The 27,587-nt window shown below is 37.1% G+C and overlaps 1 protein-coding gene across 1 annotated transcript; it reads left to right on the forward strand.

Moving 5' to 3' along the window:
• The first annotated feature begins 1,796 nt into the window (after positions 1–1,796).
• LOC132904083 (uncharacterized) lies at positions 1,797–2,672 on the forward strand. Its single transcript, XM_060954008.1, has 2 exons — positions 1,797–2,348; positions 2,418–2,672. Exons 1-2 carry the CDS (start codon positions 1,797–1,799, stop codon positions 2,670–2,672), a joined length of 807 nt encoding a protein of 268 aa, XP_060809991.1.
• Positions 2,673–27,587: the final 24,915 nt, after the last annotated feature.

Below are 27,587 nucleotides of genomic sequence, written 5' to 3' on the forward strand. Positions count from 1 at the left end.
CTAAAATAATATTACATATTAAGTCATCTGAAATTAAGCATGTAATAGAGAATATGACTAGAGGAAAATCGCCAGGGTTTAATGGCTTAAGCATTGAGCATTTTCAGTATGCAGGGTGTCACCTACCCAGAGTGTTGTCTATGTTGTTTTCTTTGTGTTTAGGACATACTACTCTGTCAAGAAAGTAGCAGGAAAAGATCAATAATACACAAACTGTTTGTTATTCATCCAAATTTATTTTATCACCTTCAAAATATGCTCCTTTAGAAACGATACACTTACGCCAACGAATAATCCAATCATCAAAACATTTTTAAACGCTGTTTCCGGAATTGAGGTCAGTTCTCGCCGCGAATTCTCTTTTATGTCTTCTACCGATTGAAAACGGGTGCCACGAAGTGGTAATTTGAGTTTAGGAAAAAGAAAAAAGTCGGCTGGAGCCATATCTGGTGAATATGGTGGTTGCTCGATGGTATTTGTTGAGTGTTTGGTTAAAAATTCGTTCACAATGATGGCCTTGTGCGAAGGTGCATTATCATGGTGCAAAATCCAAGAATTTTCTTTCCACAAATCTGGCCTTTTTCGTCGGATTTGCTCTCTTAAACGCCGCATAACACTCAAATAATATTCCTTATTTACCGTTTGACCTTCCGGCAAGAATTCCGAGTGCACAACACCGCGATAGTCAAAGAAAACAGTCAACATGACTTTGACTTTTGAACGACTTCGGCGTGGTTTTTTCGGTTTCGGTTCAGTTGGAAGGCGCCACTCCGAAGCTTGTTGACTAGTTTGCATGTCAAACTCGTAAACCCACGTCTCGTCACCAGTAACAATGCGTTTCATGAATGTTGGGTCGGAATTGACTCGTTCTAGCATGTCCTCAGCGACTCTCATGCGATTGAGTTTTTGAAAAAAATTCAGGTCTTTTGGGACTAGCCGAGCGGCAACATGTTTCATACCCAAATTATTAGTTAAAATGGTACGGATCGACTCGTGAGATACAAAAAGTTCGGTGGCTATCTCTCTCAAAGTTGAATGAGGATTTTCAGTCACTATTTCCTTCACTTTTGCGATGTTAACTTCAGTTGCAGACGTTGATGGCCTACCAGAGCGAGGCAAATCTTCCATCACATCTCGACCGCTTTTGAACGCTTTGTACCACTCATAAGCACGAGTTTTTGATAAAGTCGATTCACCGTAAGCCTTCTGTAACATTTTCAGTGACTCCGAACACGATATTCCATTGGCAATGCAAAATTTAAGACAAACTCTTTGTTCGATGTTTTTATCCATTATGAAATTAGCAATACACACTAGATATGATATAACTAAAAATAGCACTGTATTTAATGTAAACAACAGATGCAACTCAAACTCCGCGCCAAAATGGAAAACAGTTGTGCCAATCTAACAACAACAAAAAAAAACAAAAATTTGAATTTGGAACCATAAATAAATAATCCATTCCCGATACTTTTCTGACTGAATGTAGATATCTGCCACAGGATCTCATGAAGACCATCGTCGTGCCGATTGTAAAGTGTAAGACTGGTGATATTTGCAACATAAAGAACTACCGACCAGTCTCACTAGCCACAACGGTAGCAAAAGTTTTTGATAGCCTATTAAACTCCCATCTGTGCAATAATCTAAAGCTAACACATGCTCAATTTGGTTTTCAACCAGGTCTGTCCACTGAAGCTGCTATATACAGCTTGAAGGAGACGGTACAGTATTATAAGCATAGAAAAACAGCAGTTTTTGGTTGCTTTCTTGATTTGTCACGGGCCTTCGATATGGTGTGTTATGAGGTCCTGTGGGAAAAGCTACAGAGGAGAAATATTTCTGATGATGTTGTGGGAATATTTCAATTCTGGTATGGCAATCAGATAAATGTGGTCAAATGGGCAGATTGTTTTTCAGATGAGTATAGGCTAGAATGTGGGGTGCGGCAGGGGGGGATTTCCTCACCTACACTTTTTAATTTGTACATGGATAGCCTGATTGAGGAACTCAGCAGCATGCATGCTGGTTGCTACATGGACGGCGTTGCTGTCAATAATCTCAGTTACGCAGATGATATGGTACTGCTGAGGCCCTCAATCAGCGCGCTTCGTAGCCTACTACATGTATGTGAAAAATATGCTACAAGCCATGGTCTAATGTATAACACCAGTAAAAGTGAGTATATGATCTTTGGTCTTGGAGGAAAAGTGGCTGAGGTATCGCCTATTATGCTCAATGGGTCACCTCTTAACAGAGTATCCAAATTTAAATATTTAGGACACGTCATAACAGAGGATCTCAAAGATAGTGTGGATATTGAACGGGAACGCAGGGCGCTGGCTGTACGGGGTAATATGTTGGCCCGCAGGTTTGCTCGTTGCTCGACTGATGTCAAATTAACTTTATTTAAGGCATTTTGCCAATCCTTTTACACGAGCAGCCTGTGGATTAACTATACTCAGAAGGCATACAGCGCCCTGCGCGTTCAATATAATAATATATTTAGGATGCTGTTGCGGCTACCTCGTTTTTGCAGCACGTCCACTATGTTTGCAGAAGCGGCCACGGACGACTTCTATGCCATCAGGCGCAAACGTGTCGCTACATTCTTAAACAGAATACGGGATAGCGGCAACAGTATCCTTAGTGAACTCCAAAATGGATAGCACTATGCTGTCATTTTGGAGCAAATTACTAAGAGGTGCTGTCAAATAATTTTAAATATTTGTTTACTTAATTAAACCTCTAACATAATTTTAAGTAAAATTGTTACTAACATTCTTGGATCTTGGTTATCTGAATAAATGCATTATTATTATTATTTCTTATTTTATTTGTTTTTCTCCTAAAGATAATTTTAGGGATTTTACTGTTAACGCGAGCTTGTGGCCAAATTATTATAATAAAAGTTATTTGTTTGTATATGATACTAGCTGTGTCCGCGACTTCGTCCGCGTGGAATTGTTATTTTGAGCATCATTGAAGCCCTCAAGGATGAATAATTTTCCCCGTTTTTTTTCACATAGTCCATTTTTTGTTTTCTCGTTAAAGTTGCAGCGTGATGTTATATAGCCTAAAGCCTTCCTCGATAAATGGTATATTCAACGCAAAAATAATTTTTCATTTCGAATCAGTAGTTCCTAAGATAAGCGCGTTCAAACAAACAAACTCTTCAGCTTTATAATGTTAGTATAGATTATGCAAAAAAATTGATGTACGTGAGTGCTTGTTTGAGGATGCTATTCAATCAGGCAAATTCTATTGGATGGATTTTGATGAAACTTACGTACACGGGAAGAATAATGCCTGGAATAGAACATAGTTTATTTTTCTTACAAAAGCAAAGCTCGGAAGCGCAGCTGTTAAAAAACGAATAAATTCTAAAGACAAAAAAAGGAAATTATAATAATGGAAAGTTAAAGTACCTATCTCTTTGTTTACAACATTTGCTGTCTTGCCCATTGGAGACATCACAAATTAACTATCACAGCTGTTGACCCGCGAGCAAGCGACGTAGAGCTGTCCGTGTGAGAAGCAAATCGTCCTGAGGTCGACTCCGGCTGCTCCAAGTGTTTGACCTTGCGATTTGTTAATTGTCATCGCGAAACATATAGCCATTGGAAACTGTACACGCTTAATTTGAAATGGAAAGTTGTTGGGAGTGAGGGGAATGCGCGGTATAAAAACAATTTCACCAGCTGCACAACCAGTAAGAATTTTAGCTTCTATTATAATGTTATGAAGCGACACCACTTTAAGGCAGTCCCATTACAAAATGGAATGTCTACTTTTAGAGCAATTGTATGCGCGGGCAGTCCAGATGCCGAAAGTGAATTAAGGAACTCTACCGAATAAGTACCGATGCTGCAAGCATCGGTACTATCTAATTTTGCCAGCGGCTACAATCGCGTTATTTCTTAAATTCTCGTGGCGCCATCTCGTATCGGATGGTCAAAAAATAAATATCTAAACCACGGGAATTAAATAAATAAACAAAGCATAATTAATTTAATCAATAAAATGCTATTTTTTCAATCATAATAAATATGATAATTAATTATTTATAGCTTTTTATATCGATTCAAAAATGACGAAATTCCATACAAACTTGCACCCCCTATTTCATTCCCTTGGGATAGAATTTCAGGATAAAAAGTAGCCTATATTCTAATCCAGGTTACTAACTATATCTGTGTCGAATTTCGTTCAGATCCGTTCGGTAGATTTTGCGTGATGCGCGTACAAACATACAGACAGACAGACGGACAGACAGACAGACAGACAAAAATTCAAAAAAAAATGTTTTGGCTTCTATTGACCCTAAAAAGACCCCTTACAATATTTTTTCTTAAATATCTTCAATGTACAGACAATGTTCAGTTACAGTTTTATTATATGTATGGATATAAAACTATCTGTATCAGTGTAACACATCTTAACATGACTTTTGTAATGGGGTTGTATAACTGAGTAATGAAAATCATACATATGACTTTTAGAAAGTTCTAAAACAGTAAAACCAATGTAAATGGGTTTGTTCGAAATAATTTCTTTAGGGCTTAATTGAACAGCTACAAAATTATCAGAAAACACTGTTGCACTGTAGAAATTTGGTCGTGCGATAAGTTTTTGAGCACAATTTCTTTTTTTAGTAAGATTTTCATTATCATCCCACTGATTAACCAGGTGCACATTAACTCGCTTCTCATTGTTTTCTAAAGTTTTTCCAAAAACGCTATTGTTCAACGGTTTAAAAAAATCGTGTTCAAAAGCGGATGAACTTTTTTGTCTTAAAGTAGTATTCAAATCAATATATTGTTTTAAATACGGTCTTTGTCTAAATGTTATTACCCTATGTATTTTTTTCAAAATCAGTCCATGTTTTAAACAAGTTTTTAAATGAATGTAATGAATTACATAATAAAATTTATCATATAAATTCGGAATGAGTTTGTGATTTTTACCACCAGGTGGAATGCATTTTTCTGGACAAAATGGTAAATCATTATGTAAATTATGCAAGTGCTTAGGATAAACTAGGTCTACCTCTAGTATAAACCCATAATCAGCATCATTTTCTACTTGAATTATATCCAATGTATTGATTTCATTTTGATTAAGAAACCTAAAATTGAATAATGGTAAATATTGACACATACTGAACCCATATAAATTGTTGCAGTCGATATAAGTAATATACGATGTAGACTCTAAGGGTTTGTAATCAGGTAAGAAATAATTATTTGCTTTAGCAAGTCTATGGGAACATAGGCACACACCGCCGCGAATTCCCTGTTATTAGTAACATTCGAATCATAGATAAATCATTGATAAGCTCTAACTGAACGCCTGTTTTAAGCAACATTGCATCAAAAGATAGACTAGGTGCGGTCAAATAAAATGCTGGATCCAACTGATAATGCTGTTTGCAAGTCCGACGAAAATTTTCAAAAATATACATACATACATACACACATAAAATCACGCCTCTTTCCCGGAGGGGTAGGCAGAGACTACCTCTTTCCACTTGCCACGATCTCTGCATATTTCCTTTGCTTCATCCACATTCATAACTCTCTTCATGCAAGCTCGGCGGTTTCGGGTACTTTTGACCTGACCCTTTACCAGGACGTCCTTAATTTGATCAAGATATGTTCGTCTAGGTCTTTCCACTCCGACCTTTCCCTCCACACTCTCCATGTATATCTGCTTAGTCAACCTGTTTTCATTCATCCTCTCCACATGACCGAACCATCTCAACATACCCTTTTCTATTCCTGTAACTACATCTTCTTTCACATCACAACATTCCCTTATCACGCTGTTCCTCATCCGGTCACTCAATTTCACACCCAACATACTCCTTAACGCTCTCATTTCCACTGCATTTATTCTGCTATCTTGCTTATTTATTTATTTATTTATGTACACAAATTTATATACAGAAGCATTTATTACAATAATTCTAGTACAAAGGTGCTACTTATTTCAAAAGAAATCTCTTCCAGTAGACCCATGAGAGGAGAGATTAATTTTGGAGCGGTATGGCGTGTGCATAAATAACGTTTAACATATTTAACTAAACATACATGCTGTCTTCGCCAATTATTTATTTTTTAATATATTTTTTATAAACGCAACACTACATACACGCGGGTTTCGTACTCAGGTTCGAATGACGTTAGCTCGAAGCTCGATACCTCGATGTCCCTACCTCGATGGTATGCTTTGTCGAAGGGTCATTACCTCGAAAGATCACTACCTCGAAAGATTTTTACCTCGACGGGTTTCTGCCTCGACTGTACGCTACATCGATGGCTTGTTGTATCGAAAGGTAATCAAAACCACATCTAATAATAAAATGATAACTACTTAGTGGTAATCAACAATGTTTATTATTATTTGTTTACAAATTAAACATGAAATAAAAAAGACTTATTTCTACTATGATTTATGTAACTAACTTAGCTAATCAACAATTGAATCAAGACATTAAAAAATGCCTTTTACTGAGACAGTAACAATCATACTCCTTTTAATTTTAATAATTTAAATCAAATAATACGTAAATCTTCATCTTTTTTAACGTGAACATATTAAAATGATGTACAATTTGCAATAGAACGCAAAAACTCTTTTAATTGCATTTGGTCTCTGTTCCTACAAATTTGTGTAATTGCAGTTTGTAATTTTTTCTTTTTCTTTCTCGGGGGTGTTTGGTCCACACACGAAAGCGATTTTTCAACAATGTGATTTGTATTAATTTGTTCCTTAATAAGTTCGCGAACAGTCGCATAAAGTCCAAGACGCCCATTATTCAGTAAACAGTTCCATCGCCTGTGCCAGCCTTCCACATTATTTTGAGTTCGCGGCAACCCTAGTTCGTTGTTTTGGTGAACAGACCAAAAGTGCGGTGGAAATAAAGGTTGTGATCTGGTAATTGTAATCGTAGTTCCTCCTCCTCCTAGTGACTTTCTTCTGCCACAAACGTAATATGTTTCGAACCACTCCGTTAAGGGCTCTGCTTCCTGAGGCAAAACTTCTTCTTTTAGCATATGAAACGCTGTCGGAATATCATCTGGCGGCAAATATGCCAAGGCAACTAGTTGTCGTAAGCTTACAGCAAAGTTACTATCTTGTCCGTAGCGCACCGATAATCCAAACTCTTGTATTCGCCTCCATACGTTTTGTCCTAAATGAAATAAACATCCGTTATGAAGAGCGTCCGGAAATTCAATTCTAACCGCGTTAATAACGGCTATTTCAAAATCCGTCATTATATGATTCGGGTTTAATTGAAACCCCTCTTCAGCTGCGTAAGATTTCAGTTCTTGAAAAAGGTGCATGTATGCACTTTCAGTTTTTGACGTCATTAAACAATACATCAAAGGCACAATTTTTCTGTGATCATCTATTCCAATAATACCGTGGATGGAGTATATCTGTTGAAATATCCAAGGGCAAGTTTTAAACGTACCATCCATAATCCAAATTAATGATTCATGTAAAATCTTTATATTTTTTTTTGTACAAAAAATTATTATTCGCTGACCGTCATCAAATGATAGATCGCGAGCCAAGAATGCTTCACCAGCGGCTGTCTTATGATTATCTGGAAAGTCAATTTCGTCCAATGTGGATGGTTCTTTTGGCTTGTCCTTAGCCCGAGCACGTTTCACAATTTGTCTTAATGCGTTTTTGTTACTTATAGAGCATGCACTTGTACTGGGTACTTCTAATAAGTGCTTATTGATAAGTTGCGTTGGTTTATCACTGCTCGCCGCCAACGCATCCTGTTTGAGGTTGTTCGATAATTTAATTGCATCTATCTTGTTAGGAGACGGTGCATGAGAATGTTCACTCATTTCTTTGATTACATTATGTACACCAGAATTAGCTGTTTCTGTTATTAATGTGCTCGAACAAAACTTATCATCTTTTTGATTACAGCACCAATAACATTTATTTTTCACTTTTTTGTTTAAATAAAAACAATAGCCACCACAAATTATTAACTCTTTTCCGCGATTAGATTTTGCCACTACTATTGATGCCGACATGTTTCCGACTGCAGAAGCATTTGTCTAAGTACCTAACAAATAATTTATAACTAAAGTTGGAATATTGTGGGTATTAGAAAAAAATTTTTTTTTCAAATACCATAGAAATTTTTTTTTTTCAAATACCTACGATTACATAGTACGTAGATATTCAAAAATGCCTATGAGATTTATCAATAATGAAAAATAATAATAAACATTGTTGATTGCCACTAAGTAGTTATCATTTTATTATTAGATGTGGTTTTGATTACCTTTCGATACAACAAGCCATCGATGTAGCGTACAGTCGAGGCAGAAACCCGTCGAGGTAAAAATCTTTCGAGGTAGTGATCTTTCGAGGTAATGACCCTTCGACAAAGCATACCATCGAGGTAGGGACATCGAGGTATCGAGCTTCGAGCTAACGTCATTCGAACCTGAGTACGAAACCCCATACACGCACTCTTTCACGCACGCACTCAATCCTATTCCTGTCCCACTCTCACTCCTTTCACAAATGTCAAAATGATTTAAAAAAAAAACGTTCTAATTCGTCTCCGCGCGCAACTGCACCGCTCTCTGCATCGGTTGTGAATATTCGCAAAATTCATCAAAGACGCTAAAACTTTATTAATTACGCACCCCGGGGTTAGTTTGTGAAGTGCAGTGATTTGTGTTTCCCAAAAACTACCCTTTGGATCGTGGAAGATACCGGCGCTGGACGAGAGCTCGAGTTACGGATCAAAGGTACTCCTTGTCCATATCCTTCCGCGACACCAAGTGTTCCTCACGAGCCGGATCCCTATCTGCTATCCTCACATTACTCTTCTTCAACGCAATACTTCTCACACGCTATTAATATTGTATATTTTACTCAATTCCAACGCACCACGCAACGCATTTCATTACTACATATTTAACTACCTACATTACGCTACACTTTCATTCGCTTAAAAACTCAAACTCATATGGTTCCTTTATATATAATAATTTATTATCTTATATATTCACAATAGAATATATATTACACATAACAACTATTCGTTCAATTGTATTTTTCGAGATAATTTGATATTATCATCGCCGCCATATTTATTTTCACCGATTTATTTTATAAATTTATTTTCTAGTTCATTAAAGTAATTTTCTACATATTTTCAATTTAAAATGTCGAAACAAAAGTCTGAATGTGCATATTCTCCCGAAATTGTTCGATTAACAGCAAAAAAGGAACATCTTTTTGCTATTATTCAAGACGCATATACACTTAGTAAAGATATTTCCGATGAAACAAACAAAGAGCAGTTCTTGATAATGATACAATCGCTTGAAAAAAACTAGGACTGATTTTATGCAAACGCTCGATGATTTAGCCATAGCTCAAATCTCTTTTGATCCAAAATCAAAACCGGATTACTCCAGTATGAAATCTTTTGACCAACTTTATTGTCATATTAAAGCTTGCGAAAATAAATACAACTGTAAGATTTCCAGGTGCGATCAAAAGTTTGAATTGTTGAATAAGAAATTACCCCCGCTTAATTTGATATCATTTGATGGTACCCCCACAAAATGGTCACTCTTTTATGAAAACTTTAAGAGTTTAATTCACGAAAATCCCCGCTTGACGGATGCGGAGAAGGTTCAGTATCTGGTAGGCAAACTAACAGGTAAAGCCCTAACAGTATGTTCCGGTATACCTCCCACGTCAGACAATTATTTGATTATTTGGAACGCGCTTTTGAAGAAATACCAAGATATCAGAGTCCAAGCGTCATTGTATATTGACCAAATGATTAATTTTAAGACTGGCCAATCCCTTGATACATTCTTGGAGCAATTTTGCTCGGCCGAATCTGCGTTACGCAGATTAAAAATCGATAACTTGTCCGATTATATTTTTACGCATATAGCACTCAATAAACTTGACAAAGAGACAGTAAGGTTATTTGAGCAAATGCATTCATGTGTTGAGATACCTACTTTTTCTCAAATAACGCAATTTGTCAATCATCAAAACAAGATACAAACGCTTCGTTCGTCTGCCTATACTATGAACAAAACGCTACCCTCGAACGCTAATAAAAATACTAACAAAAATAAAGCAACGCATAATTATTTCGCTAACACCGATCAGATAAATACCAAAACAGACATACGTAATTCTAATTCTAAAAACTCACTATCTTACAATTGTTTGATATGCAATTCTCAACCTTCACACGCATTGTATAAGTGTCAACATTTCTTGAATCAGACTCCAGTTTCCAGAAATAATTTAGTCACTAAGTACAATTTTTGTATTAATTGCCTCGGATTTCATAATATTGCAGTCTGTCGTTCTCAACGTAACTGTAATATTTGTCAGCAAAGACATCATTCTTTGTTGCACATGCATGATACTCAAAGTGCTATCACGCCGTCTAGTCACAAGGCGAAGTCAGTGAACTATCCTATGATGAACTATACTATCCGTCTCACTCGCACGCACCGTATTCAGCCCCTGTTGCCGATACGCTCACACAGTTGAATTCTATGCAGCAAGTACACGCAGACTCGAATACGCGCGCAAATTTAAATAATGTTGCGCTGTCGGTTGTTACTTCGTCTCGTTGTAATGAGCTAGGTAATACCGTTGTTCTACCTACTGCTTCCGTTTATGTTTTTAATAAGAATAAGCGACATAATTTACGTCTATTTTTAGATTGTGGATCTATGAGCCACTTCATCACAAAATCTTGCTGTGATCGATTAAATTTAAAAATAACTCCCGCTTCCTCCTCGATTAAAGGTATCGGTCAGACCGAAAGTGTATCATACGGAGTCACTACTCTGAAATTCCATTCCCGTTTCGATCCTAAGTATGTGTTCGTATGATATAGTTGCGCGTGTTATTGACTCGATCACCGACCACCTACCCAACTATGAGTTAGATATTTCTAAATTAACTCACTTTAGTGACTTACCAATGGCTGACTATAATTACCACACGCCCGGCGAGGTGGATTGTTTAATTGGTAACGAGCTCTTCCCGTTTCTGTTAGGAAGTGACAAAGTGACTTCACCGCATTCTTCCGTAGTTGCGTTAGAAACTACTCTTGGATATGTAGCCATGGGTAAGGCTGCTGTTACGCGCATCAAGCCCTGTCGCAATGCTAATAATAAAACTTTCTTTTGTTTTACTGAACAAACCTCAACGCTAGAATCAATTACTCAACGCTTTTGGGAACTCGACAATGTCCCTCATAAAATTCATATGAGCCCTGACGATCAGGCCTGTGAAGAAATCTTCAAGTCAACTTATTCTCGAGATAGTACCGGTCGTTATACTGTGCATCTCCCGTTTAAACATAATCCTTCAGAATTAGGAAATTCTCATTTTATCGCTAAACGCCGTTTACTGAATTTAGAGAAAAAACTTGATAGTAATCCTGATTTACGTACAAATTACAACGACACTTTGCAAAGTTATATTGATAAAGGTTACTTATCTAAGGTTGAAAATGCATCGTCGGATGATAGCTCTTATTATATTCCGCACAGAGCTGTTTATCGCCCCGACAAACTCACTTCGAAAACTCGTATCGTTATTGACGCCAGTAGTAAAACTACTAGTGGAAAGTCCCTTAATGATCTTCTTTATACAGGTCCAAATTTACAGACAAGTATATTTGACCTTTTATTAAATTTACGCATGTTCTCTGTGGCCCTATCTGCAGACATTGAAAAGATGTATTTTCAATTGAAACTTACTCCCACTCATCACGCTTTTCAACGTATTTTATATCGATTCGATTCTAGATCTGATATCGATACGTTCGAGTTCAATCGTGTATCTTTCGGTATATCAAGTTCCCCTTACCTTGCCATGAGAGTCATTCGCCAGCTAGCTGCCGATAGCCGCGATCAATTTCCTCTCACTGCCACAGAAGCTGAAACTCACATGTACATGGATGATTTCATCACATCTATGGATGGCGTAGACGTCGCTCTAAAGGCCAAGTCCGAGTTGATCCAAATGTTTGCCTCTGGTGGCTTTAATCTCACGAAGTGGATTTCTAATAGTCTCGACCTCTTGGACAAGTCGTCCGCAATGCAAAGTGAAGACGTCATACAATTTGATACTAACGCTTCAACTCCACATAAGATAGTAGGAATGCAGTGGTTACCTACTACTGATCATTTTCAATTCTCAACGAACGCTGATATGCAAGAGTGCACCAAGCGCTTCATTCTCTCAATTACTGCGCGCTTGTTCGACCCATTAGGACTACTAGGCCCGGTGGTCACATACATGAAACTGCTCGTTCAAGAATGCTGGATGGCTGGCCTTGATTGGGACGATCCAGTGCCTCCCGCGATCTTAAATAAATGGACACAGTTTCATAATGAACTTCGCAAAGTCACCCTGCCTACCGTGTACTTTGAGCTCCTACATTTTTTATTCGAAAATATTCCACATTGTTGTTATTAACGTTAGAAGTAACATTAAAGTGTTTCCCTGGCTTAAATACAGCTGTGTTGTCGTTTTTTCATGTTTAAACTGGACTACAAAGAAGAAATCAAGAGAAAGATAAGTTGCAATTTTTACACTACTTTGGACGTGAGCGCGGAATTTTTCTACCTACCTTCGACTAAACTTGCATTTTAAGTTGTCAATAGTGTCAATATCAATTGAGTGACAGTGACAGTCCTCTGACATCTGTCATCTGAAACTCGACTTTGACGTTCGACGTACACATAGTATTGCCATTATAAAAAAAAAAAAAAAAAAAAAAATTGCAAGAAATCTTTGAATGCTGCAATATGAGTCTCTGCAAAAAATGTTCAAAGCAAATTAAAGCGAGTGATGTAAAATCTTGCTCTAGATGCCCGAATTCTTTTCATTACCAGTGTTTGGGTGTTCCTTCAGAGAATTTCAGCAAGGAATCTAAGACGTACAAGGCAACTTGGAAGTGCCAAGATTGTAAACTTGCTGATAGTCGAGTGACCACTCCTTCACCAGCAACAACAGACACATCTCCCAGTAATATTGGCGAGGATTTGAAAACTTACTTAGAAAAATTGCTTGAAGAACACCTATCAAAATTCTCTAGAGATATCAAACGCGATTTTGCGGCTGAAAGTGTGGACACAAGGAGCAAACTACAGGAACTTACGGAGAGCATTGTCTATATGTCATCTAGGTACGAGGAAGTTAAAGCTGACCTTGAGTCTAAGGAGAACAGGATAAGGACATTAGAGACTGAAAACGCTGGGTTAAAATCACAAGTTGTAGATTTGAACACCAGGCTGAATAATCTTGAGCAACAGTCACGCGACTGCAATATTGAAATCCAGTGCGTGCCTGAACACAAATCTGAGAATCTGAGCACTATTGTAAAGCAACTCAGCGCCACTGTGGGACTAGGTCTTCGAGAGCACGAAGTACTCAACTATCACCGAGTCGCGAAGGTCAACCAGGATTCATCCCGTCCTCGTTCTATAGTCGTAAAATTATCCAGCCCACTGGTCCGTGACAATCTAATTGCAGCAGTCAAGACCTTCAATAGGGTCCACCAACACGATAAGCTGAATTCTTCTCATTTCGGGTTAGCAGGCGAAAGGACACCAGTGTACATCTGCGAACATCTATCTCCCAGCAATAAGCAACTCCACGCAGCAGCACGGAAATTCGCAAAGGAGAAGAAATACCAGTTCGTGTGGGTCAGAAACGGCAAGGTGCATTTGAGAAAAGACCCAACCTCAAAGAGTTTTGTAGTTAGAGATATAGATTTCTTGAGTACCCTGTAATACGTCGTATTGTACCTAGTTGAAAATACTTTTCACTTTTCATCCTTAAACTTAATTATTTGAATGGTATCTTTAAAAACATTAAATCTAAATTTTCTGTATCAAAACGTGAGAGGTCTCAATACAAAAACTGACATAATTCTGGCCAATGCACTGAAACAAGAGGCGGATGTTATTCTGTTGACGGAGTCATGGCTGAAGGAATCTGTTTTTTCTCACGAAATTATTGATAGCCGTTATACAATCTTCAGGCGTGATCGTTATTCTACGGCATCTGAGAGGGAGGGGGGTGGAGGGGTCATCATTGCAGTCCTTAAAAAATACAATCCAGTGCGTAAACTGAAATGGGAGTCAAATAGCGAGGATATGTGGGTGCTACTCAAAGTGAAAAAAGGAAGCTCCATTATCCCAATATGCATAGGCGGTATATATATTCCCTCTCCAGTATCTTATACGAATATGAAGGAAGCAATGTCTAACTTAACGGACGTTGTTCAACATAAGCTTCCTCAACAATCTATTTTAATCCTGGCTGGTGATTTCAATCGTCCTGGAATTCGATGGAACCTTGATCCTTCGTCCAATTTTCTTTTACCTGATTCCTCTACCGACCCTATTGACAACCTACTAGTAGATGCTCTAGCATTCAACAGCCTTAATCAACTTAATCATATTCCAAACTCTAACAACCGTATACTAGATCTCGTAGTTACCAACTCGAACAATTTTTTCAAAGTATCCAGTTGCAGCAATCCTTTGGTGCCGGAAGATACCCATCATCCAACCTTAGATATTTCATTCAAATTGCCTTCTTCTAAACCACCTAAAATTAAAAAAACGATGTATCTTAATTTTTCAAAAGCAAACTACTCAAAAATAAACGAAGAGTTGGAATTAATAGATTGGACCACTTTATTTAAACCTACGCAAAGTATTGACGAAACAGTTGAATTATTTTATAACACTATAAATCCTATCATTGAAAAATATACTCCCACATGTTATAAAGGTAATAATAGCTACCCCAACTGGTTTAGCAATCCCCTCATCAAAGCTTTAAAGGAGAAAGCAAAGTTTCACTGCAAATACAAAAAATACTTAAACCCTCGAGACTTACTATCCTATCAAATTCTTCGCGATCGTTGTGACAAATTACTACAAGACTGTTTAAACAAGTTAAAGATTGACTCAAAATCTTACATCAAAAATAACCCGAAATATTTCTGGACATTCATTAAATCCACTAGGTCAAACAGCAATGATATACCCGATGAAATGTTTCTTGGTGACCAAACTGCCAGTGGTGGTCAGGAGATTTGCGATTTATTTTCAGATTACTTCAACTCGACATACTCACGTGATCAATCATCAGCCTCACCACAGAACCCTGATACATCATCAATGAGCCAATCTTCTTTGGGTATAATTCAGCTTTCAAAGGACGAGATTCTTAAGTCACTTGAGTCCATTAACACCAATAAGGGACCTGGTCCTGACTCTATCCCTTCTATTTTCCTCAGAAATTGTGCTTCACAACTTGTTACACCTTTGCATTATATTTTCGACAAATCTCTCACATGTGGCCAATTTCCAACTCAGTGGAAACTTGCTCACATTACTCCAATACACAAGCAGGGAGATTGTTGTGACATCAGAAATTTCAGGCCAATATCCATACTGTCTGCTATCCCGAAGCTTTTTGAGTCATTGGTTCAGGAGAAAATACTGTATCATGTTAAACCTATCATAGATTCTCATCAACATGGGTTTCTGAGGGGCAGGTCAACCACATCAAACTTGCTTGAATACGTCACTGACATTTATGATGCACTGGATCATAAAAATGAAGTAGATTCCATTTATACTGATTTTTCTAAAGCTTTTGATGTGGTTGATCACTCTCTACTTGTCCAGAAGTTGGAACATGTGGGAATTTGTGGTAGCCTTCTGAGATGGTGTGAGTCATATCTTCGAAACAGATCTCAGTTAGTCAAGATAAGGGGTTTTAAATCAGCAGCCAAAGATGTTCCTTCGGGTGTTCCTCAAGGCTCTCTTCTAGGGCCTTTGTTCTTTATATTATTTATTAATGACTTGGGTACTACTATATCCTCTAAATATCATTTGTTTGCTGATGATCTTAAACTTTACCGTGTCATAAAAAGTGATGATGACATTATTCAACTACAAAACGATATTGATCGCTTGATTTTATGGTGCAGTAAAAATAAAATGTCACTCAATGAGTCTAAGTGTTTCCACATAAAATTTTCACGTAAAATGTGCCCTAAGTCTTCATTCTACCACATCAATAATCATCCCTTACCTCAGTTGTCTCATACCCGTGATTTAGGCGTGATCATAGACAGCAAACTAGATTTTAAAGAACACATTGATCACATCGCCAAAAAAGGCTCTAGATTGGCTGGTTTTGTAATAAGAAAATGTAAATTTTTTAATGATCCTGAAATAACAATTCTCTTGTTTAATTGCTTCGTGAGATGTTTGTTGGAATATTGTGCTGTTGTTTGGAACCCGTTTTTTCAAGTCCACTCCGGTCGATTGGAAAAGATTCAAAAGAAATTCCTGTATCACCTAACCTACTCAAAAAATATGTGTCGCACTTTGGAATCTTACGAGTCCAGACTATCATATTTTGGAATTAATTCACTGCATCAAAGACGTAACACATTGGATATTTTGTTTTTGCACAGACTAATTAATGGTCTAATTGATTCCCCTGAACTATTAAGTAAAATAAACATATCTGTTCCACGTCCAAGCAGCCGACTTCACAACAGAAAAACTTTTTCTATCCCTTTTGCACGCACATTGTATTTGGTTAATTCACCGATGGTCCGCATCTGCTCTGCATATAACGATGCGGCAACAAAATTTGATATTTTCGGTGCATCGACCAACACTGCCAGGAGAAATATGCTCACATGATTGTTATTTTCTTGTTTTCAACTTCAATTTTATTATTCAGTGTATGTACTACTTTATTTTTTCTTTTGTTTTAATAGAACGCATGTTGTGTTCACTTCGAGAAGATGTTACACTTTCGCACGAGTCTCTGATGTGTTACTAAAGATTTGTTGTTGTGTAATGTCAGTTTTGTGAACCAAATAAAAAAAAAAAAAAAAAAAAAAAAAAAAAAACTTGCTTGTCTAGAACAAATAAAAATTCCGCGACATGTCGGATTACGTTCTCCGCATGTCATTCTTCTAGGTTTCGCAGACGCAAGTGAAAGGTGCTATGGCGCTAATGTGTATATTCGCGTTAGTCAAGACTCATACTCACCCGGCTCTGTCCACTTGCTCGCTTCTAAGTCTCGCGTAGCTTCACTATCTAAAATGCCACTCGCACGACTAGAGCTGTGCGCCGCTCTTCTTCTCGCTAACCTTCTAGACGCCGTTAGACATACTCTTTCCCAGAGATGTCATATCAACGAAATATACTCGTTTTCAGATTCATCTGTGGCGCTTACGTGGATTCATTCTCCGCCGTATAAATTCCATACATTTGTGGCTAACAGAATTACTGAGATTAACTCAAAACTTCCCGCTAAGCATTGGTTTCATGTAAAAGGCATTGAAAATCCCGCAGATATTATATCTCGCCCTGTAACGCCTAAAGCTCTAGTCAACAATCAATTTTGGTTTAATGGTCCCGATTGGCTAAGCCTTAGTTGTTCGGATTGGCCATTGAAACCTTTTACGATTAATCCTAATGGTTGTTTAGGAAATTTAGAGACTAAAACAATAAGTTTAGTCGTTCAAAGTCCTGAAGATATTCAGACTTCTCATCCAATTGAAATTATGGCTGAAAGAATTTCAAACTGGTTGAAATTATTACGCTCGGTTGTTTATATGTTACGTTTTATACAAAAATTAAAATCTCAACAACCTATTTCTGTACAAGATTTAGAATTTTCTGAACTTTATATAATCCGCTTTGTTCAAAATAAGCATTTCTCTAAAGAAATTACCGCTTTGCGAAATGGGAAATTATCTGATAGTTCTCTACTCAAGTTAAACCCTTTCATCGACAAGGAAGGCCTTCTAAGAGTCGGTGGGAGATTATCAAACTCTGAACTCGATTTCGGTCAAAAGCATCCCATTTTATTACCTTCTAAAAATTTAATAACTCAATTGATTATTGATTATTATCACGTAACTAACCTTCATACAGGACCTTCACTATTACTCGCTCTTATAAGACAAAAGTTTTGGATACTATCCGCCAGAAACTTAATTCGTCAACGCGTACATAAATGCAATATTTGTTTCAAACTTAAACCGAAATTCACTTACCCTCGCATGGGAGATTTACCTACCTTTCGCATTTCAAAAGTTAAGTGTTTCGTTAATACTGCTGTAGATTATTTAGGCCCCTTTTTTATTACACATATTCGACGCCGTGGAATCAAAAGCCACAAGGCATATGTTTGTCTATTTGTGTGTCTCGCCACCAAGGCGTTACATTTAGAATTAGTTTCTGATCTCAGTTCAGAATTGTTTGTCGACGCTTTCAAACGCTTTATAAGTAGAAGAGGTCCGGTTTCTATGATCTATAGCGATGGCGGAACCAACTTTATCGGCGCTAAACGAAAACTTAGTGAAATTTATGATTTATTACAGTCCACAGCTCACCAAAATTATATCAGTAATTATTTATTGACAAATAAAATTCAATTTAAACATAGCCCGCCGTACGGTCCTCATTTTAACGGTCTAAGTGAGGCTAATGTTAAGAGTGTTAAAACTCATATACTCAAAACTGTAGGCTCTCAGATCTTAACTTACGAAGAGTTCACAACTGTCTTAGTTCAAATAGAGGGTTTGCTGAACAGTAGACCCCTTTGTGTGCTAGGTACTGAACCTGAAGCAACTGCTCTCACTCCAAATCATTTTTTAAATGTTACTCCTATAAATTTCTTCCCGCTGAAAATTACCTTGAATCGCCTGATAATCGCTTATCACGTTATCAATTGTTATGTAAACTCACGCATGATTTCTGGCGTCGTTGGAGCCAGGAATATCTCACTTCCCTTCAACAAAGAGAAAAATGGACTAAGTCCTCAGAAAATATAAAACTGGGTACTGTAGTCATACTCAAAGACAATAATACGCATCCTCATTGTTGGCCCCTGGGAGTCATTACAGATGTTTACCCGGGTAAAGACAATATAGTTCGAACCGTCAAGGTTCGCACTTCTTCTGGGAGTTATATACGCCCAGTAATCCGGGTTTGCCCATTGCCTACTCAGTAAATATTATTACTAGATTTATATATTTTAGGTTGTAAGTTTTAATTTTTTGTTATTCTATTATATCTACTTAAAACTTGCAATTGTATTCATTCCTAGTTCCTGTATGTTGTTTCATGTAATATAGAGGAAACCTCTAGGCCGGCAGACTTGTCTTCGCCAATTATTTATTTTTTAATATATTTTTTATAAACGCAACACTACATACACGCACTCTTTCACGCACGCACTCAATCCTATTCCTGTCCCACTCTCACTCCTTTCACAAATGTCAAAATGATTTAAAAAAAAAAACGTTCTAATTCGTCTCCGCGCGCAACTGCACCGCTCTCTGCATCGGTTGTGAATATTCGCAAAATTCATCAAAGACGCTAAAACTTTATTAATTACGCACCCCGGGGTTAGTTTGTGAAGTGCAGTGATTTGTGTTTCCCAAAAACTACCCTTTAGATCGTGGAAGATACCGGCGCTGGACGAGAGCTCGAATTACGGATCAAAGGTACTCCTTGTCCATATCCTTCCGCGACACCACATGCTAATACTTTCATAATTAAATATGGAACAATTAAATAAAAAACTACATAAACATACCAATATATATATAATATAATATAATATAATATAATATAATATAATATAATATAATATAATATAATATAATATAATATAATATAATATAATATAATATAATATAATATAATATAATATAATATAATATAATATAATATAATATAATATAATATAATATAATATGCCCCCCAATACAACCTCATCGTCCGGGCTTTAACATCTAGTCCACGTGGGGGGCGGGCAACGGGTACAATCGAAACTTACCTGGCTAACGAGGCAATGGAAACCATTTTTAAAAATGAGAAGAAATTTAAGAAGTGAACGTATAGAGCCGCTTCCCGGGGGCCGCCGGGGCACGTCTGGAGCTGACGCTGGACGTGACAGCATGTGGACCGTCAGTGACCCTCAGCTGAGCAGGCGGGCGGGGGTCGGGGGGGAACAACCCGAAGAAACCACTGCCGAACTTATCCGGAATGCCGACCCTACTTTGCAACACGAGGATTCAGATCCAATTAGTGATGCCGGTACGTCGGAGTCTACCACACCAACAGATTTTTCAAGTATGGATTCCAGGAAAAAGTGGTCAGACGAAGAATTAAAAGAACTTTTATTTGCTTATTATCAGGCGAAAGCCGGTGGAGCAGGTTACATCAACAGACTTGAAAAAATATTCAAAGAAAGAAATCCTAACAATCCCAAAATACACAAATTCACCGGTAACTCATTATCCAACCAAGTCCGCAGTATAATTAGACAAAAGAGATTTAATGACAACATTTTGAAACAAATACATAGCAGTGCAGAAAATACCCAACATCATTTACAAATTTCAGATTCTGACACACTCACACAATCCCCAGCAACTTCAAGCATAACCACTCTCTCTATAGAACAGACAGTTACAGGACACACTAACCAAAATGAACAAATAGATAGAGTACCTGAACCAACCAGCAGCAGTCATGACACAAGAAAAAAATGGACGGAAGACGAACTGAGAGAGCTTATGTATTGTTACTACAAAGCAAAAATAGATGGATCTGGATATATTACTCGACTTGAAAAACTATTCAAACAACGTAACCCGAATAACCCCAAAATTCATAAATTTAATGGCAATACATTATCTAATCAGGCAAGAACAGTAATTAAACATAACACATTATCATTAGAAATTCTTAGTGAGCTTCAGCAAAAAGCCGAACAATCAACATCACACGTCAACACACAAAACATTAGTACAGTTACAGACACACCTTTACAACTAAATAACTCAACACTGACTACTCCTTCACCAACACCAATTACACAAATCACTCAGACATCACTTCATGGTCATTCTCCGCATCAGGTACATGCATCAATCCCGCTAGGAAACTCTCTTCACACAACAGATACAGAAAATTTTGAAGACCCATTGATTATACTTATATAAGACTTATTAAATAATATTGCCGAAACTAAAGAAATAAATATAACAGATCGTCTAGTTTTACCTAAACCAAAAATAAACAAACAGTTCCTTTTGAACCTACACAAATTAAATAGATATCTACCTAATCTTTTCCAAACACACCTTTCACTCCGATATACAAACGACATCATATATGCTACAGCAAAAACATTAGTAATAGCCAATAACCAAAAACCATACACGATTACAACCAAACTAAAACCGCGACGCGACCCACCCTGGAAAAGAAGGATAGTCAACAAGATAGAGGTATTTAGAAAGGAATAAGGACGTTTAGTTGAAATAGAAAAGGGAGTTAATACGCGTAGAATGATCAATATAAAGAACAAGCTTTATGACAAATACAGAATTTTTACAGATTTTGACCGCGAAAATGTAAAAGAAACACTGAAACAGAAAATTAAAGCACTAGCAGGTAGGATTAAACGTTATGAAGATATGAACAACAAACAAGTACAAAATAAAATGTTTCATGATAACGAACACAAACTCTACAGAAACGTTACAGAGAAACAACAATTGCCGAATAAAATACCAGCTAAACAAGAAATAGAAAATTTTTGGTCACCTATATTATCGCAGCCAATATCTTACAATAAACAAGCCCAATGGATATCTGAAATAACAGAAATACATGAAAACGTAACACAAGACAGTGAAACAGAAGAAATCACAACAGAACAGGTTAGAGATGCTACAAGAAGGTTGCACAATTGGAAAACACCGGGAATAGATAAGATACAAAATTATTATTTGAAATATTTAACTAGCACACACACTCCTCTAGCTAAATTATACACCCGAATTATTAAAGGTCTAGAAGAAGTAGACGACTGGTTTACAACTGGACAAGTAATACTGATACCTAAAAATGAGAACACTGAAGACCCAAAGAATTGGCGACCAATAGCATGTCTTCCGAATATGTATAAACTCCTTACGTCCATTTTAGCTAATGAACTATACCTACTGTGGGATAACAATGGACTGTATTTAATAAAGGAGATAAATTAGAGTAGGTAGGTATGTAACGTGGTTGCCCGGGTTGGACAAATCCCCAATGAAATTTGAGTACGACTCACCTTTCCTCTGCACGGCAGATTTCCCAGTTCCTCACGGAGGCCTCCGGGTAATTGAAGATATACCACACACACAACTCTGTCCAAAATCACTTAAAACAAAATTTATTAAAAGTTTCGATGGTGATTGCGAGCGCGCTTGAAGCAGACTACTCTAGCGCCACTTTTTCTCTCGGTGGCTAAAACTGGTACTTTCTACCACACATTAGTCCGGTGGCGCCCTCAACATTCAAAAAGGAAGTATCCAACCACAGATTAAATACGAAACATACCCCCTACCGAAACCATAGTTATGGTTTCTAATAATTAAGAAAGTATACTTTAAAGAGATAATAAGTCATGAAAATTGACAAAGGTATATATAACAATATATTAAAAAAAAAAATAATAATTAAAAAACTAAGATTTACTTAGGTATTTAAAGTTTAAGAAACTAATTGGTATAGGGTAATGGACTAAGTTTATTGACTGGTCTTTGCAGAACACTCTTTTCAGTGCGCAAGGTAACACAACGGACAACACCGTCAGGACCGGGATGTAATTTTTCTATTTTCCCTAATGGCCATTTACATGAAGGGGCATTATCGGTTTTAACCAGAACTAAATCTCCAACATTTAGGTTGGTGGATGAATTAAACCATTTTGCTCTTTGTTGAAGTGTATTTAAATATTCGTGACTCCAGCGTTTCCAGAAAATTTGAGAGCACTTTTGTACATACTGCCATCGTGACAGTCTATTTTCGGGCACTTCTTGGAAATTATACTCTGGTAAGGAGGTTAAACTTCTGCCGATTAGGAAGTGTCCGGCAGTCAAGACGTTAAATTCATTAGGGTTGTCACTAGCTGGCAGTGGACACAACGGGCGCGAATTTAAAACTGCTTCAACTTTACAAAATACAGTAGTAAGTTCCTCAAACGTTAAGGACTTTTCACCTACGCTACGTAATAAATGATATTTAGCTGACTTTATGCCAGCTTCCCAGAGTCCACCCATGTTAGGAGCACTTGGAACATTAAACCTCCACACTAATTGTCTTTTGGCGCAGCCATCAGTGATGTCATTCTCGTTATCACGCAAAAACTTTTGAATTTCGTTCAAATGCTTACTCGATGCTATAAAATTGGTACCACAGTCTGAATAAAGTGCCGAGCAAAGACCCCGACGAGCAACAAAGCGATCTAAACAAGCGAGAAAACATTCGGCAGACAAAGAAGATAACACCTCTAGATGTACTGCTTTTGTGGAAAAACAGATGAATAATGCTAAATAAGCTTTAGAAACTTTAGCATGACGATATAAACTAGTTTTGATTAAGAATGGACCACCGAGATCTACTCCAACGTGAGCAAATACTTTGTGGGGTAACAACCTGGTAGGTGGTAGCGGTGCCATCTCAGGTTGTAACAAAGACGGTTTGCATTTAAAGCAAATTTTACATTTGGATAAAACGGATCTTATTACGCTACGAGCGGATGGAATCCAGTAATTTTCATTAATAATGTTTTGTAAGGTACGTGGACCTACATGTAAATATTTTTTATGTAAATATTCTATTAATAATCTAGTAAATTGACTATCCTTCGGTAACAGACGTGGATGTTTAGCATTATATGGAAGTTCAGAATAACCTATACGACCCCCTACCCTGAGAAAGCCGGAGGTATCAATAAATGGCGATAATTTTCGAAGCGAAGCTACATGTTTATTATTCTTTAATAACTGTAATTCAGATTCATAATATGCACTCTGAACTAAACGAATTAACCTGTCTAGTGCTTCATTTAATTCAACTGTCGATAAAGTTGTGGATATTTTATCCTTATTTTTTAATCTTAAAATCCAAGCACACTATCTTTGTAATTTAGTGAAAGATGAAAACAGACTAAACATTCGTATACAAAAATCTTGTTTAGTTTCTTGACACAAGCTATTATTTGAAAATAAATTTACTAATTTCACTTCTGGTAGTTTGCTATTATTTTCGATAACGAAGGTACAAATGGGCCAATCCTTATAATCCTTTTTCATCCAATCTGACCCGTATAACCATTTCTGAGTGCAACTGATAAGTTGCGACGGAGATGCTCCGCGGGAACAAAGATCTGCTAGATTATCTTCACTGCAGACATGACGCCAATAATGAGGAGGTAAAACTTCTATTATCTGTGTCACACGGTGACAAACAAAAGTTTTCAATTTATATGGTTCCGTTTGTAACCACGACAACACGATTGTTGAATCTGATAAAGCAGTAATTTTGTTTATTTTAACTCTTGTAAAAATATCACAGACAGATTTTATTAATTTACTCAACAAAACAGCGCCCATTAATTCTAATCGCGGAATTGTTATGGGTTTTATGGGAGCGACTTTAGATTTGGCGGTAACTAAGCGAACTTTAACATTATTGTCACAATCGCGACTGATGACGTAAACGCAGGCAGCGTAGCCACTAGACGACGCGTCACAAAAGCCAACTAAGTCACAGTCCGATTGTCCCGGTAATAACATATGACGTTCAATGCGTAACTCCGCCAATATCGGAAGTTCTGAAATATAACATTGCCAAGTTGTACTAATATTATCTGGCAACTTTTCATCCCAACCAATACCTAATTTCCAAAGATCCTGCATTATTAATTTAGCTAAGAAAGTGCATGGCGAGATAAAACCCACGGGGTCATATATAGACGCTAATAACTTCAGAACGGATCGCTTAGTAGAAACGCTGTCTGTCTTATTAACTGAAAAAATAAAACAATCTAAAGTGGGAATCCATTTTAGACCCAATACTTTGATACTACTATCGATATCATCTTTAATAAATGTTACAGAACCTTCCCTATTCTCTTCAGGAACTCTCAACAGTAAATCCTTACAGTTACTCATCCACTTTTTTAAAGTAAAATTTGCGCTTTCAAAAATACCTATTAGTTGGTCTTGAACTAAACACGCTTTATCATAAGACTCACAAGAATACAAAATGTCATCCATGTATACACATTCACGTAAAACTTGAGCAGCGAGTGGAAAACGTTTCCCTTCATCTTCAGCCAATTGGTGCAGTGTGCGGATCGCCAAAAAGGGTGAACAGCTAAGTCCGTATGTAACCGTTTTTAATTCATATAAGTTTATGGGATCGTTAGGCGAATACCGGTACAAAATATGTTGATAACATCTATCTTCCTTTCTTAATAATATAGCTCGGTACATTTTGCAAACATCACTCACTAAACAATATTCAAAAAAACGGAATTTTAATATGATAGCAGTAATGTCAGGATACAACTTCGGACCAATCAATAAATTATCGTTTAACGAAACGTTGTTGCTACTTTTTGCCGATCCATCGAACACGACACGTAATGGAGTTGACGCGCTACTTGGACGTAAAATACTATGATGTGGAATAATATATTTGCTAGGAATATCGCCCTGATAACGTTCCATGTGGTCAAGTTTTTCATATTCACGCATAAATTCGTTATATTTCTGATGTAACTCGGGAGTACGCGCAAGTTTACGCTCGGTATACAATAACCTACGTTCGGCCGCGGCGCGGGAATCACCCAGTGGCGCGGGGTCGGTTACGAACGGTAGTGGTACTACATACTGCCCGTTTGATTCTCGAAAATGATTATTAACAAAAATATTCTCAGCAAGTTGGTCCATAGAACTAACGACAGGTGTGCACGGCACTTCCTCCAGTTCCCAAAACTTATGCAATATTTTATCTAATGAACATTCCTCATTATGCGAGACAGATAAATGAAAATTTTGGGAATTATTCTCTCTGTGTGGGAATAATTTACCACTTACAACACAACCAAAAACAGTCTCAATTACGCTTGGAATGTTTGAATTAATTAATATCGGCTTACCCGTGATAAGATCTGGTACAATGTCATTACCCAATAAAATATCAATTCGCGATTTTTTGTAGAAAAATGTGTCTGCTAGTTGATAAGAATTATATTCATTAATTACATGTTTAGGAAAATTGACATTAGGCATATCAGATGAGACCTTGGATACTACGATTAAGTTGACGTTAAATGTAGGACCGTCTGAATGTTTTGGTTTTATTGTGCATGAAATCATCCCTTGATTTTTCACTATGTTCCCGCCTAAACCATTAATAGTAAATGGGCATTTTTTACGCGGCAAACCTAACCTCTGGGCGCACTCTGTAGTGATGAATGAACTTTGAGCTCCGGAATCTAAGACTGCACGGCAGTTTTGATATTGCCCATCAATATCAGTGATGTGCGTAAGTGTAGTTCCTAAGACTACCCCGTATTTATTTTCATCTACACAATGTAGTGCGTGATGAATCGTTCGGTCACTCACGGAGTGAGAAGAAACTAGCGCTTGCTGTGTGTGTGACGGAGACGGTTGCGCGGACGAAGTACTTGGCGGCACGGCCGCTGCGATTGTACGTTCCGCTTTACCTGTATCTTGATGCAATAAATAATGATGCGACAAAGCACACACTCCGCAAGTGATTGTACTTTTGCACAAATTAGACTCATGATCGGGTTTGAGACAATTAGTGCAGAGCTTCAATGAACGGACACGGTCCTTGCGATCATCGACGGACAATTTACGAAATTGGTCACATCGATATATCATATGACTTTGATTACAATGTGGACAAGTCATGTTTATATTAGAGTTATTATTATTACGATTGTTACGATTTTGAACTCGTGAAGTCGTAAGTACTGATCTTGAAGACGATGTCTTATTTACATAATGACTACTTTTATGCATATTGGTAGGTTTAGATATTACAGAGGTGCTAGAAAGTGTATGTTCTAGAACTTTTACTTGTTTGTTTACGAAATCAATAAGTTCGGAGAATGTAGGTAAAGAATGTTGATCCCTACTTTCCTCAAATAATTTTCTTGTATGAGGGTCTAGTCTTTGTAATGCTAAATGACAAATTAAAAAATCATTCAAGTTTTTTATATTTAACGCTTGAATAGCCTTTAATGAATGGTCAAAAGTTTCAATAAATAATGTGAGATTAGCCGTCGTGTCTTTAGTGAGCGGCGTAAAGTTAAGCATTTTATCAAAGTACCTACACGCCAGAGTTCTGTTATCGTGATATTTGTCGATTAAACTTTGCCAAACTACCGCGTAATTAGCAGATGTAATAGGTAGTTGTTTAACTATATTTAAAGCTGAACCTTTAACGCATGACAGTAAATAATGAAATTTATCGATATCAGTAAAGTTTCGGTTATGAACTAATGATACAAACGTGTCATAAAAGGTTGTCCAATTTTCAATTTGACCGTCAAATTGAAATAATTGTATTTTAGGTAATGCTGGGACCACTAAATCCTTT

This window comes from Amyelois transitella, chromosome W, assembly GCF_032362555.1.
Source record: "Amyelois transitella isolate CPQ chromosome W, ilAmyTran1.1, whole genome shotgun sequence".
NCBI classification, from domain to species: Eukaryota; Metazoa; Arthropoda; class Insecta; order Lepidoptera; family Pyralidae; genus Amyelois; species Amyelois transitella.